The sequence below is a fragment of the Ciconia boyciana genome, chromosome 7 (genome assembly GCF_034638445.1).
Source record: "Ciconia boyciana chromosome 7, ASM3463844v1, whole genome shotgun sequence".
Lineage (NCBI taxonomy): Eukaryota > Metazoa > Chordata > Aves > Ciconiiformes > Ciconiidae > Ciconia > Ciconia boyciana.
The window spans coordinates 27,959,568-27,973,885 of NC_132940.1; the positions used below are offsets into that span (position 1 = coordinate 27,959,568).

Consider the following 14,318-nt stretch of genomic DNA (forward strand, 5'->3'; position numbering starts at 1 on the left):
ATCCTTGCCGAGGGGCTGGCGTTGAGTGTGAGGCCCCCTTGACAGCCTTGGAGGTGGGAACGTAAAGGAGCGCCTCCTCGCTGCAAATGTTTTCCCACCCAGAGCTCCAGAGGGGAACACCTTTTATCTCGGAGCTCAACCTGTCCCTGGGCGCAGACCCTGCGGGCGCAGAGGTGCCACACGAAGGCGGCGTGGCTGGGGGTGAGCAGGGCTGGCTCTTGCTCGGCCCCTGCCCCTGCAGGCACCGCGGCTGCTACTGGAGCGGGAGCCGACTGCGGGCCGAAGCGGGGCATCCCTCGGGGCATGCCAACTGAGGCAGCGGCGGGGCTGGGGGTGCCCGTGCCGCGCTGGCACGGGGGAGTTTCCTCTGGACCAGCCTCCTGGGGTGATATTTTTATTCCCTTTTCAGTTTCCTGAGAAACCACCGCATCTTTTGCAGCAAAAGCTCTGAGGCCTTTGGTCTTGCCAGGGCTTTTGGGCGCAAGTTTTGGGAGTGTCCTCTAGAGGGTAAGGAAACACCACACCTTCAGTGCAGAGACAAAACGAATAGTCCATCGAGATAGTAGCAGAAATGCATGTTTATGTGTGGATTACTGAGTGGTACAAGAATATGGGTTAACACAACCAGTTCCTCAGCGCACACCGGCGTGAAGATCTCTAGCGGAAATCACACAGAGAACATCAGCCTGAAAACCTGCTGCTTGTGGGTGTGAGGAGTCGATCCCCACTCCTGACCTTGCCCTGGCCCTTGGCCAAAGCACTCGGCACCCTCCGAGGAGTGACCAAGGACTGGGGGGAGCCTGGGCGAGCCCTGGGACGCTCTCAGCCCCCGTGGGCAGTGGGCACCGCTGCCTCGCAGGCTTTGGCAGTCCCCACGGCTGGGACTGGGCAGCACCGGCAGAGCCCTGCCTCAGCATGCGGGGGGAGAGCTGCATGATTCACACCGTGGCTGGTGAGGTGCAAGGGTCCACATCACTGAATTAACCAGAAAACACACAGCAAATGATCCCCCAGCCTTAATCCGAGGGATGCAGCTGCAGGGAGCCCTCCTCTGCACGTCCCCGTGGTGGGGAGTGGGCGCTGGGGAGGCATGGAGGCAGCGCCTGGTGCCCGGGGACCCCGGCTGCAGCGTGGGGCTGCCTTGCCCCACGGCAGGGGATGGGGGTCCCTCAGGGAGCATGAGACCTGCCTCCTGCACCAGATTGGGCACCGGGGCCGCGAGCACCCAGCGGCCACAGGCGCAGGGTGACTTTGGAGGACATTTTGGAAGATGCACCTTCACATTCTCTCAGCTGGATGGCCAAGGTTTCCCTCAACGGGGTCTGGGACCACAATAAACTCGTTCTCTGTGACAGACCCCAAGCACAATATCCAGAAACCCTGCTTTTTGGCGCTCTGACTCACTGGGGATCCAGATGCCTGTGTTAGGAGTACGTATATATGTGTGTGTGAATACTTGTATATGTCTATAGGGATATAGATGTACAATGTTGTGTGTATAGTGCTCATACATATGCCAAATTTCATGAGAGCAAGAGTGATAAAATACATGAAGTATTTCCTACCAGAAATAAAATGGTTGGTATCAGCCCGACAGTAAATACCTCTGGGCCTGCAGAAAGCTCGGCCGTGGCGTAGGTACAGGCATTGCCACTTTCCGGGGCGAGCCTGCCCGAGTAATTAGCCAAATGACCCTTCTACACAAACACAACTTCCCAAGAGCTCCAAAACGCTTCAGGGACCACATTTCATGGCCACCCGGTAGCTCACTGACACCTGTTCAATCACCCCCTAAAGTAGGCTTCCAGTATTTTAGCAGAAATCAAGCTGGGGAGGGATTTCCAATAGAGCTGTTTCACCTCTCCTGAATCCAGCCTCCACCCTTCTTTTCTGCACGTACGTACCCAGACACCTTCTCCCTGCCCCACAGGTCGCTGTTGCAGCTAGTGACATCTCAGGTTTTGCTGGCGCGCAGCAAGCCAGCCTCCAGCAGCATCCCAGTGTTGGCATTTAACTGTGAAATGTGTGAGGGTATCTGGAAATAGCTGCCAAAGGATTAAGTAAAAATGAAAGATCTGGGTCTTTCTGCAGGGAAGCCTGTTTGGTTTTGCATTTCTATGAATGGCACTGTGAATAGGGAGCTTGAACATGCTGAACCCGCTTGTCTTGACACCAGTTCATGGAGACGTTAGGCGGGTGCAGGGAGCGTGCCTGGGCAGGGGTGGTGGGAGCACCCTGCAGCAGAAGGGCTGGCCCAGACCCCCCTCCCGTGCCCAGCCCTGCTCCTGCCTCCCCCTTGCTGCCCACCAGCTCTGGGCAGCGGGCGCTGCCGGGGGATCCTGCGCCCTTTCTACGGGACCTTCCTGCCGCTCGTGGGCTCCCTTGGGCTCTTTGGGGCCGCCCAAGCTGCCCCCTGCGCTCACCCCAGGGGAATGCCCCGCGAGCATCATCCCCTGCCGCTCCAGCACCGACCTTCCCAGGCCATTTGCTCCAGAGGAAAAAAAAAGTCACGTTTGTGATGGCCTCCATCTTTCTCCTGCCTCCCCATCCCTGCCTGGAAAATGCAGCCCACTTCCTGCAGCTCGGGATGTATTTTTCTTCATCACCATAGTGACAACGTGTAAACATTGGGGTTTTGATCAGATTTTGAAAGTCTTGAAGAGGCTGGCAAACCTGTTGTTTATGTTACTGCATTTCGGATGGAGTCTCATGACTTGCAGTTGAGGTCGAGCAGGCGGGGGCGGCCGGTCCGAGCTGCCTGCTGCGAGCACGTCGCCTGTTATTTTGCCAGCATCTGTCGGGTTGCCGGCTGGGCAGCTCAGTCCCTGCAGTGTGCTCGTTGCAAGCCATGGCCCTGCGGATGCTGCACCAGGAAACTGTCTCAGGGATGAAACGTCCAGGTCCCACAGAGTGGGGGTTCATCGGATTCGTCTCGAGGCTGAAATGAGACCCCAGCCGCCTTTCACGTATGCCCTTGCCCCATCCTCAGATGTGATTTCTTCTGGTAGCGAACAGTGGGCTGGCTTTGAATCATTTGAAAAGAGATGGTCTTTTTAAGAGACAGCCTTATGGAAACACATGTCCTGGGCAGACAGGAGGAGACAGGGGAGAGAGATGCAGGCTACAAAAACTCAGCAGAGTTTGCCGTCTGTTCAAGACGACAGGGGTTTATTTTCATATTTCCAGTGATGGTTTTGTCTTTGGGTTTGGGGTTTGGTTTTTGGTTTTTGGTTGTTTGGTTGTTTTTTTTTTTAATTGGATCTGAACAGTTGCAATTAGCAGCCTTCTTTCCCCCAGCATGATTTTCCTCCCTTCTCTAATCGATGCCCCTCGATTGCATTTGTGCAGAAGTATCGCTTTGGCGTGCCTACTGCAGAGAGAAGTAACTGGAGCAAGAAAACCACTGCAGCAACACCCGAAGCTGCAATCCAAGCACGCCACCAACCACCAGCACTGCTGAGGGCTGTGCGTAGGCACTGGGGACATGGGCACTGGCTGCAGACTGTGAGCTCAGTACGTCATGCGAGTGGTTGGAGCGAGCGGGAGGTCTGGGTTGCTAAACAGTCCCAGTGTTTTGAACAAACAGATCTCGTTTTATCCTCTTTACTGTCTTTAGTGTGAAGCAAACAGGCTGTCTCACAGCTGACTCCAAGTGGAGTCACTGGGGAAGCGGTGCTGCAGGCTCGCTCTGCCCACCCCTCGTGCCAGCCAGGTGCACCCTGCGGCGCACAGCCGTGCCGCTCCTGGATCTGCCGTACCACCGTCCCCGCTGTACAGCCGTCACTGCCGTACAGCCGACCCCGCTGTACGGCCGTCACTGTGCCTGCTGAACGGCTACTTTCTGAAGACAAGGTGATGCCGCTCCCGTGGTGGACATGCCCTACCCTGCACCCCGGGGCTGCAGGCATGCTGGACTTGGCCGGGGAGAGGAGCACCCGTAGGGTACCCTGTGCAGCCTCAGCAACACCCTGGGAAGCCGGGAGGAGCGAGTGAGCCTGGGGCAAACCAGCGATGCAGGCAAAACTGGGAGAAGTATTGTAATGTCCTAAGAAGTCCTAAGGATGCAGAGCCAGTGCCTCAGAGCCTCTGACTAAAGCTGAGCCCCACAGTGCCAGCGACGCGCCAGCTGCCCGAGTGGCTCCTGGTCGCTGCAGGGCTGGGGCTGCTCCACTGCCCTCTGGGTCCCAAACCCAGGGAGAATCAGGGGTTTCTGCTAATGGGTCTTTTGTGGGAGAGGAAAGAGACTGTAAGAGAGGAGACATCGGGCCATCTGACAGTCCAAAGCACGGGAGGAGATGTTTAGCAACGCCCCCGCGTGCTCTTTTAGGGTGGTATCAAGAAAGCAAAGCGGCTGCAGAAGAAAGGGCAGGTGTTTAGACAGAAGCAGTGGGACCACCCGCGGGGAACGCCTCGCACAGCCCTGCTGCATTGCTACTTGATTAACTCCTGATAGAACTCCGACCGCACAAATCTGGGCAGGGAGTCTTTCTCCATCAGGGCAAAGATCCTCTTCTGGGCCATGTCAAAGCTGCTTGGTGATGGCTCTACCAGGTTCTTCGTGGTCACAGCCTTGGTGAAGTGGTCAATGTTCACCTGTGATGGGAGTGTAAGAGGGATGGGGACCCTGCCTTTGCAAGGGGGGGGTGATGGCATCTCCCCTCGCCTGCTCTGTCCCACCAACAACCATGCAGGGGTTACGGGGAGGGACTGAAGCTGGTTCACTTATCTGGGGGAATTATTGGTGGCAAATCTGTAATGAAGGATGAGGTCTCTCTCCCGCAGCAAAGTTAACGCTGGGGCAAGGGCTACCACAGATTGTCATCCCTTATGATTAACATAAGCCCTCTGTGCGGAGAGGGGGACAGGCGTGTGCTGGAGGTGCCTGCGGCAGGAGGCAGCCCAGCAGAGGCTGAGCGTGTGAACAGGGGCACCGGGGCTGCGAAGGGTGGGAGTGCAGCCCGTGGGGATGGGGCTGCCCCTCGCTGAGGGTACAGCCCTCTGAGCCCCTCAGCCGTGGTACGGGGTGCCCTGCAGCCATCCCTCTCCTTTGGGATGGAGGCCACCTGGGCAGCAGCCTCATCCCTCCCGGCACCGTCTCCTGCCCTGTGGCCACTGACCTCTTTGGGTGCCTCAGTCTGGATGAACTCCTCGTAGATCTTCTTGGCCTTCTCCGCCATCTTCACAGGGGACTTGGTTTTCTTGTAGTCCTCGCAGGCCACCCAAAACTCAGCGTTCTCCTCGCTGAACTCGGAGCGCAGGAAGCTGCGGAAGCTGGCAAGCCCATCTGTGGGGGGGAAAGGGCCCTCGCTGAGCACTGGGGGTCCCAGGGGGCCGAGCTCTCTCTGAACACCGGAGGGACATGGGATGGGGGGATGTGAACTTACAGGGGTTTTGCAGGAGCTTCTCCAGGGAATCACGCCACTGCAGAGCCTCCTCTGGTGATGGCCTGAAGGGAGTAAAGAAAGCCCAGGTAGTCCATGCTCACCCCACAGCCCCGGTCTGGGCTCCAGGGTTTTAAATAATTCCTTTAAAAATGGGGAGGAATGGAGTAACGAGCTGTGGAGGCTGTTGCAGAGCGGGGGCGATGGTTGAGCAATGGAGATGCCGCTGCATCGCAGCATGAATACCCTCCTCCCGGCAAGAGCCGAGTGCCAGGGGAGGTGAGGACTGGTTGATTCTCCCGTGTTTTGAGCAGAGACGTGGCTGAACTGCAAAGCGAGTCCCCTCTGCACCCGCGGGTCCCCTCCTTGCCCCAGCGCCCGTCTACAGGAGGGCAGAGCAGAGGCTCTGCGGGCAGCTGGGAAGCATCCCTATGTTTTTCCACTGGGGTGGGAAGGATGCTCCCCGCTGCGGAGGGGTGGAGGGGGCCAGATCCGGCCAGCCCTGCGCTGCCGGGGCTGGGGTCAGCGCCCCTCCACTCCCACAGCTGGCCCGTCCCATTCCCACGCCCCGCGGCGGGGCAGGACGCCAGCCTCGGCTCCCTCCCTCCCCAGTTAAAACCTTCCGTGTTTTTCACGTGCGTGGCTTCTCCTCTTTTCTTTTCTTTTTAATGCAAAGTTTGTGATGTGACTAAAGAGGGTTGTGGGTATTTTGTTTGTGGTTTGAGGGTTTTTTTAAGCCCCGAGGAGTTTGACCGAGCTGCCCTGGGGCACAGGGCTCCTGCCCACCCTGCTGCCCACCACGGCCAATGCCCGGTGCTGGAGGGGAAAGGAAGACCCCCTCGCCGCTGAGCGTGGGGCTCTCTGCAGACCACCCCTGCTCCCCACGGGCAGCACTGCAGCTCAGGCTTGTTTTGCAGCCGCAGGGGCACGTGTCAGGGCTGAAACCCTCTGGGTGAGCAGAGCATCCCGGGGTATGGGGAAGGAGCAGCGAGCAGGACAACCTGCTGGTCCTGGGGGCCTTGCTGCTTCAGAGTTGGGTCTGTGGAAGGTGCAGGTGCTCCTACCCAGCCGCCCTGCCCATGTGGCTCCAGGGGGAGAGGAGAATGGCAGAAACGCAAGGCTTGCTCAGGTTGGGTATCCAGCCCTCACTTGTCATCAAACCACCGGCACCCAGCAGTAAAGACCATGATGGGGGCTCTGATCATTTGCTTTCTGGACCTCAAATTGCATTTGCACTTGCTACCAAGGATCAAAAGCTCTCCCTGCCCCCGTGTTCCTCCCAGGTGTCTCCCCACCCCCGGTCAGGGGGAGCATTTGCTGCAGCAACCCAACACAATCCAGATTTCCTGGAAACTACCAAATTCACTTTTCCATTAGCTGAATGTCCCAGGGATGATATTAACCGCGAGCGAGATGCTGACAGGTGAGTGATACCGAGGCTGCACATCGGTGCAGTGCAGGAGAAAACAACTCCTCCAGCCAGCAGGGAGTGAAGATGTTCTCCGGCTTTCGGCGGGGACAGCTAATGGGGACAAATGCGTCTCCTTCGCAGAGGCATCCGGGGCACGGCAGCGACTGAGTGCGAAATGCGCCATCCGTGGGGGCTCTGCCTGCCCTGCCTGGCGCAGGCAGCTCTCGCAGAGCGGTGCTGCAGCGGGCAGGCACCGCGCCGGCAAGCGTCCCCGCATGCCGCAGCCAGTAAAGTGACTGCAGCTCGCGGTGGGCTCATGTCAGGGTGAGCGGGGCGTTTGTCTGCACGTCAGCGTTGGCTTTTGGGTTTGTTTTGGGTTTTTAGCAATCTCTTGGTGGAGGGTTACCGGTTTAGAGTAATATTGCCTGGGCTGAAGGGGAATGTGGGAAGAGGGACCGGTGTAAAACAAAGTCATGATTTTAAAGTGGAAATAGAAGCCTGGCCTTGTGAAGAGCAGGCATGCACCTCTCCTGGTTTTAGTCGTGACGTGGCCACTCAAGCCCTTTGAGATGAGCCCTTGCTCCCAGTGCCGTGAGCCAGCCAGCCAGCCAGCCAGGCCAGCCAGCCTCGCCTACCTCCAGCAAGTTAGATAGTCTGGGTGCTGTCAGACCCGGGTCCTCCAGCACTGTGCGTGTCTGGGTGCAGCTCAAGAACAGGGAGCAGCTCCCTGGGGCAGGAGCAGGGGTCTCCAGGAGAGTCACCCGCATCTGATGGCAGCAGGGCTGAGGGGCGGCAGCTGGCCAGCGGCTCAGGTACTCAGCTGCCCGAGGCTGGGCTGGAGGTACCCCGGGTGAGGCCACCAGCCTATGTCCAGGAAGCTATCCTGCTTTTAGATTTAAGCTAACATTTCTTTTAAAGGTTTATTTTGTCTCCTTTGAACTGTTACTCCTGCGGCACAGCCCATCAGCCTCCCTAGCTTCTCCTCTGCTTTGTCATTAAACCAGCTTGGTGCCGGAGAGCAGAGGCTCAGGACGAAGGCAATAAAGTGAGACGGTGCCATCATCATGGAGCTGCCCAGAGCCAGGCATCGCGCCGTGGGGCCATGCACCCAGCTCAGGGACACGCTGCCACGCCAGAGCTACCAGGCTGTGCAAGGCTGGCACCTGTGGGCTGAGGCAGGTGACTCAGAGAAGTCCAAGTGCCGTATGCCTCTGGCAAAACCTTTATCAAATGGATGTGAAATCTCATCAAAAGTAAATTGAGTTTCTGTGAGAAATCTGGTTTCCATAAAGCTGCATTGCCTGGCATGTCTTATGCTGCCCTGACGTAATTCTCGGAGTCTGCACCTCGTTGGCAGGTCACAAGGAGCGTGCCACAAGCCACCTGCCACGTAAAGCCCGCTGTGCCCACCCGGGACCCCGCAGCAGGGGCTTCAGCTCCTCTGCATCCCAAAAGGGCTTGCATTCACCCCTCCAGCTGGGCACGGGCACCAGCGCAGCCCGCCCTGGTGCGGTACTCACTTTTGGGCCTTGGGCGGCTTCTCTGGCTTCTCCGGATAGGGGATGATGAAGTCAATGGCTGAGTCGGGCTTCTGAAGCAGTGTGCCCAGCTTGGTCTTGATCTCCTTGGCCCTGCAGGAGGGGACGAGAAGAGGCAGGTCAGGCGGAGGGATGGGGCAGCGGGGATGGCGTCTGCCCTGTGCCCGCACGGAGCCAGGCACGGATCCCAGCACCGCTGCTGGTGAGGTACAAAGCTGTGTAATTAATTACACACGGCCAAATGGACCCTAATGCTGTAAAGGCGCCTGGCTGAGGCATTTCAGGCCAGGCACTCAGAATTAGTGGCAGCTCTTGATCTCGATCTCTTTGCTTTGTCCCCATCTGTGGCTGGGATAATTGTATCAGCGGAGCTGGCGGGCTGCTCTGAGGATGAATTAGGGGATGCGTGCAGCACTCAGTTTCTATAGTGATGCGCCCTGAGGAAATGCTGGCAAGGAGATTGAGGAGCTCCCTTCAGAGAGGAGGCTGTGTGGGGTACTGTGCCGGGCTGCGTGGCGGTGCCTGCCCCACGCTGAGCCCCATCCCGCGTTGCACCCGCCAGCCCCGCGACGCTGATGGCCTCTGGAGCAGGGTGCCCTCCCCAGGTCCTGGTCTGCAGCCAGAGGGAGTGGGAAACTGTTCCCATCATGTCCCCTGAGGTCGCTGCCTCTCCCTCCAGCGATGCACAGTGCAGCCCCTGCGCCCAGCACTCTGCTGACAAGCACCCTCGCACCACGCAGCCAAAATCCTCCCTGTCCCGGGGGATGCTATTGCGAACACATAGGTTATCACGCACCTCTAGACTTGCCAAAATCACGACGAAATGCTCCTTGGCGTGCTCTGTGCCCACCCCTGACGCTACCAAGCACTCACAGCTGGGGACTTCCTCCTTTCTAGACACTTTTATTAGGATTATATTATTTTTCTATCGCTTTCTTGGGGACCACCAGCAATGCATGCTGCCAGCAACCCACCACGCTTTCTGCTAGTGCTTGTGGTTTCTCTGCTCACACCTAAGTAATATATAAGCCTTACGTCTGCAACAGGAAGGGTCCTGCAAACAAGTAACTCCTAAGTGCTGCTTTCCCTGGGCAGAGGGGGAAGAAGGGTTTCAGGAGGTGAAGTAGTCGGACTAGCAAAGGAGTTTCACCATCCATCCTTCATCCATTTGGAGGATACATAGACAAGAGGGGTCCTGGGGCTTGACAGCAGGTTCAGCTGTCTCCCAAAATGTGCCCTTTTGTGCAGTACGACTTGCGATGTGGTCCTGAGCATCCAAAGCCACCGAGGAGGCTCCCCTCTGCTGCAGCTCAGTGTTGGCAGCAAAAGCAAACCGAGCTTTTGCAGAGAAAACTCAGGTGCGCTGCCTAAGTCTGCACAAAGGGGTGAAAATGGACCCCCTCCCCACCAACCCCATCTTTGCAGGGCAGGAGTCTTCCCTGGCACAGCAACATTTGGTGACTTCCAGGCTCACTGGCACAGGGGGTGGGTGAGAGCAAGGGGACACACTGCTTCCCTAGCAGGGCTCAGCGCCTTCGCCACGCCGTGGCTGTCGAAGCCGGGCTGCAGCTCCCCGGCTTCAGGGCTCATTGCGCTTCTCTCTGCTGTTTATTTTCACAAGCCCTCTGTGGACAATTGCTCCCTTGCTATGTCTGCTTTTCCATGTCCATTCCTGCATTTTTTTTCCCCTCCCTCTAAAACTCCCTCCGTGTTTTGGTTTGCCACCCGCCAGCCCCCATGGATGACTTTTTGAGACCCGGTGCAGGCTCTGCTCTCCCACCGGCTGCCCCCCACTTCTGCTGCAGAAACCTGCCTCCGACAGCCGCCCTTGCACGGGAGCAGACAGGGGCTGGCAAGGGCAGCGCTGGTCGGCCCAGGAGCAGGGGCGGGCAGCAGGGCCACTCGGAGTGAGCAGCCCAGGCTGGGTCCGCACAGACTGCGCACAGCAGGTGTACAGCGTGGGGCAGAGCAGGCCCAGAAATCCAGCTGTTTTCGTGGGAAATGTCAGCAGCTACGGGGACAGCTTCCGTTGCTCATGCTTCCAAGAAAACTTGAACCTTGCCTGGAAAGACCAGGACCTTAGGTGAAGGGTGATGGGGTCTCCACGCTCCCTGCACTGGGGTGTCTCTGGGATAGGGATGCTGCCACGCACAGTTCATCCCACTCCCTCTAATAAATAAATAAAATGGGGATAAATGCTCTGAGCCAGAGCTGGCTCCTGATGCCCAGAGCCTGGGGCTGGCTCTCCTGCAAGCCTCAGGTGCCCCTTGGCACCCTGCAGGCTGGTACTGCCGTGCCAGGACCCCCACGGCACAGCCCCAACCCGTGTGGACGGCACAGCTGCAGCGAGGAGGAGCAGGCGAAGGCAGCAGGAGCTGCAGCCCCGTTAGCACCAAAGCACGGGTAGGTGCAGCGGGTGCCCCAGGAAAGCTGATGGGGCACGACAGCCGCCCCCGGCTCTGCTTTCCCAGATGTCTGTGCTTGTGGCCACTGCTCCCTGCAGGGAAGGGGACACGTGGGCTCGGGGAGTATCTCTTAAAGAGGGGCTGAGCAGAAATGCCAGCTGCCACCTGCTCCCTCTCCCTGCCACCACCCTACGCTTGGGAGGGCAGAGACAGGGATGCTGCTGTGGCTGACTGGCTGCCGGGTGCTGTGCAGCCGGGAGGGTCCCCTCCAGGCAATCGGACCACGCGCCCGATCGTGGGGGTTTCATCTGGCAGGAGCAGGGGTGAAGAGCAAGGGGGAAGAGGCTCGCCCACCTCTGAAGCGGGGACAGTGGATGCCAGGGAGTCCCAAACAGGTGGGGGAAAACACGGGCTGTGCTGGGAGCAGGGACACCGAGAGCCAAACCTAACACACGACAGCCTAAGGAGGTGGGAAGATAGGACCAGGACTCTGTGACTGTCTGAGCAGGACCTGGGGACCTCACTACCCTGGTGCAGGTGGGGCCAACACACACAAGATTTGGCTGCAATCGATGGCGGCTTCACGCAGCAGCAAGCACTGTCCTGGATAATGCTCAGAGCCGGTTCAAAATCTTGCTCTCCAACTCCCACCCTCTGACAGTGACTTGTGGCCAACATCTGTCAGGCTCAAAGGGCACTAATGGGCCTTAATGGCCCTGAGCAGCCCCAGCTGAGCCCCACACCCTGCCCATGGCTGGGGGCTCCATTTAAGCTCAGCCCTGGGGCTGCCTTCCCTTTGGCTGTGCTGTAGGTGGGCTTCTCCCCAGCCTCGTCTCCTGGCTCGATGTCGGACTGATGTTGGCAGCTCCACCGCCTGCTGCTCCCAAGGGGGCTCCCTGGATGGCTCCAGCCCCGCTCCATCCCATGGGGCTGTTGATGGACCATCAGCGGCTGCCCACGCTGCTGAAGCCCCGTAGGTCCCAGTGTGGGGACAGCAGCAAGAACCTCCCCACCCTGAGCAAGTCCTTGGCTGTGCAGCCTTCACAAAATATGGGGAGGCTGCAGAGATGAGGAAGCTTGTTGAAAGGAAGCGAGAAAGGACAGCCCTCTGGCTGAGTGCTTGCAGGCTGGTGGGAGGGAAGGACTATTTAAAGACATCATCCTGGCGTCCTCCAGCAGATATATTACAAGCTTTCAAGCAAGACTTCAGCAAAGGCTAAACAGCAGGGTAAAAAAGGCAGTTATAAACAAAAAGGCACCCTTCGAAAACTCCCCCAGCTATGTCCGAGTGAGAAAAAGCAAGAGGACCTTAAACTGTGGAAGGTTAAGTGTGAGAACATATGGGAGCAAGCCAAGAAAAAGTCTGAGAAACAGCTTCCAAGAGGCATTAAAAGAAAATATGGGCTCTGTCAAACACATCAAGAGCAAGAAGGTTGCTGGGGAGGGCCGGGAGAGACTCCAGCTTTAAAAACAAAACAAAAAAAAGGAAGCTCGAAGAAATTAAAGCTATAGCTGAAAGCTAAAGCTGCTGCTGTGCCTGAGGGCAGGGAGGTGCCGGAGGGAATGCCCTTGAGGGGAAAAAGGCTCCCGGGGGCGATTTGAGGAGCCGTAAAGCTGCAAGTGTGATACTGTACGGGCATGTCAGCAGCAGCTGTATCAGACAGCCATGGTGGACACATGGACAAATATGGTCTATTGGAGAGGAGTCAAGGCAGCTCTGGCAGTAGGAAGAGATTCCTTCAAACCCATCGGCGCTCTCGGAAGAGACCAGCGAGCATGTGCCTCGGGGAGAGTCGGGGGGTACCAGCTCCTTGGGTCTGCAGGAGACCTTGGATGGGCTCTCCAGACCCCAGGCAGCTGTGGGGGGTAAGGTCACCTCATGGATGACAGCGTGGGGAACAGCATGGGAAAGGTAGCACACAACGCGTAGGGGACCTGGTGTGTTTTCCTCTGTGGGGACAGTCCTAGGGGAATGCAGGCTGGGACCATGCTGTGAAACGCATCACATGCATGGGGAGAAGGACCAAGCAGCAGGTACTGCGCTACCCAGGTACAGCACGTGGGGACCGGCTGTGAGGACCTGCAGGAGGGTCCTCGTGAGACTGGCAGTGAAGCGGCTGTTGAAATTCCTCACAGAGCAATACAAAACAATGCCCACGGGACAAACCTAGTCTGAACTCTGTGTATAAAATGGTGGGCTGCAAGCGAAGCAGCCTTTCAAGAGTGAAGATTGGAAGGTGTAACAGAGGTCAGTGAAAGCATCAGCATAACAGCAGTGAAAAAACTAATGTAGTAAAGTAGCAGAAGAGTGACGACAAAGACGATAGCAAAGCAGAAACGTGTGGTTCACCCACGACTGCAGGAGTGCTGCCCGCAGCGCCGGAGGCTGCAGGAGAGCTGCAAGGCGAGCATGGGGCTGTGAGGATGGCCGAAGGAAACATTTCAAGCAAAGAAATTGTCACAGGCCCACACTCCTGTTCGTGCCTGTGATGGGACTTTGCCTTGCTTTTGGGCAAGCAGCATCAGCTTTAGCTGACGAAGGGGGACTTCTCCCAAGCTCCCCCCAGGACAGTGAACGCCACCCTCGCTTTCATCTAACAACCAGTATCAAGGCATCTGCAGCTGCGAGGAAATCCTCACTAGGTAATTCACGTGTGAAGCCTTTGACCAAGTTTCCTCCTTAGGTGAAGGCTCGAGCGCCCTGCTGCCGCAGAGAGACCCCAGCCTTGTGCCGCGGCCCCCTTTGCACCTCTGCTTCTCGCTGGACCCCCTCCAAAGCCCCTCCAGCTCCACAGGAGCAGAGAAGGGGGCAGGTTTCGATCAGCATGGAAATGGGGGGGGGGCTGGAGCCTGCCTGGGTTCCCAAGGGGTGAGAGCAGTCTGGGAAGCACCACCACCCCCCGGGGCAGGTTTCAAGGGGAGCGCCAGGGCAGAGGGGGATGAAGATGAGGATGGGTGCCACGAGCAGAGCGCAGAGCTGAGCCTCGTGAGAGGGGCCAGGGCCAGCTAATCCGCGTGCGAGGGAGATGCAGGCAGTTAAAGAGGATTTTGAGGCACTTTGGAGCCAGGGCTGCTTTTGCCTCAGAAAGGCAACCACTTTCCTGCTTTTTTCCTTCCCCCCCATGTTTTGCAGACATGGTCCAAGGACAACGTACTCCTGCTCTGGAGGCATATAGGGGGGCAGGTTGAATCGAGGGGTGGGTTTGGGGTAGCCTGGACTTGCCCAGCAGAGAGGTTCCCAAACCGGAGGGGAGAGTTTGGGACTGGATCAGCGCTCGCCCCCCCGAGGGTCCCAGCCACTCGCAGCATCCCGCTGAGTCCCACCAGCAAGCCTCCCTTCCCTCCCGGTTCAGAGCTGGGTGGTCCCAGTCCCCATAAGAGGTGTCCATCATGGGGCTGTGCCCGAGGAGGAGCCCCTCTGCCCCCGCCGCCCCGGCAGAGCCCTGTGGGGAGGCAGGTGCCCCGGCATCCCGTGCAGGCTGGCCGCTCTCACCTCTCCAGGCACGTGTGGGGCAGCGCGGCTAATCCCTTGCACATCTTGGCAGGCTGTAGTTTTCCTCGGCCGTGAGAAGAGTGTGAGTGA

General features: G+C 58.1%; 1 protein-coding gene across 2 annotated transcripts; it reads right to left on the reverse strand.

Annotated features, from left to right (window-relative positions):
• Positions 1-4,431: 4,431 nt before the first annotated feature.
• On the reverse strand, positions 4,432-14,309 carry RGS5 (regulator of G protein signaling 5). Of its 2 annotated transcripts, none has more exons than XM_072868378.1 (5): positions 14,229-14,309; positions 8,313-8,423; positions 5,385-5,446; positions 5,118-5,284; positions 4,432-4,593 (listed from the first exon to the last, which is right to left on the reverse strand). In XM_072868378.1, the coding sequence occupies exons 1-5, from the start codon at positions 14,270-14,272 to the stop codon at positions 4,432-4,434; spliced, it is 546 nt and encodes a 181-aa protein (XP_072724479.1). In that variant the 5' UTR covers positions 14,273-14,309. The 2 variants fall into 2 exon arrangements, with proteins under 2 accessions (XP_072724479.1, XP_072724478.1); XM_072868377.1 differs by having other exon boundaries at positions 5,103-5,284.
• Between the last annotated feature and the right edge of the window lie 9 nt (positions 14,310-14,318).

What these genes read in the sequence shown, in the direction of transcription:
- RGS5 (XM_072868377.1), bottom strand. Translation starts at nt 14,272, where the DNA reads ATGTGCAAGGGATTAGCCGCGCTGCCCCACACGTGCCTGGAGAG. An exon ending in CCCCACACGTGCCTGGAGAG is followed by an intron (nt 8,424 to 14,228) that starts GTGAGAGCGGCC and finishes CCCCTCCTGCAG; the next exon opens with GGCCAAGGAGATCAAGACCA. An exon ending in AAGAGGTCAGTGGCCACAGG is followed by an intron (nt 4,594 to 5,102) that starts GCAGGAGACGGT and finishes CTCCCATCACAG; the next exon opens with GTGAACATTGACCACTTCAC.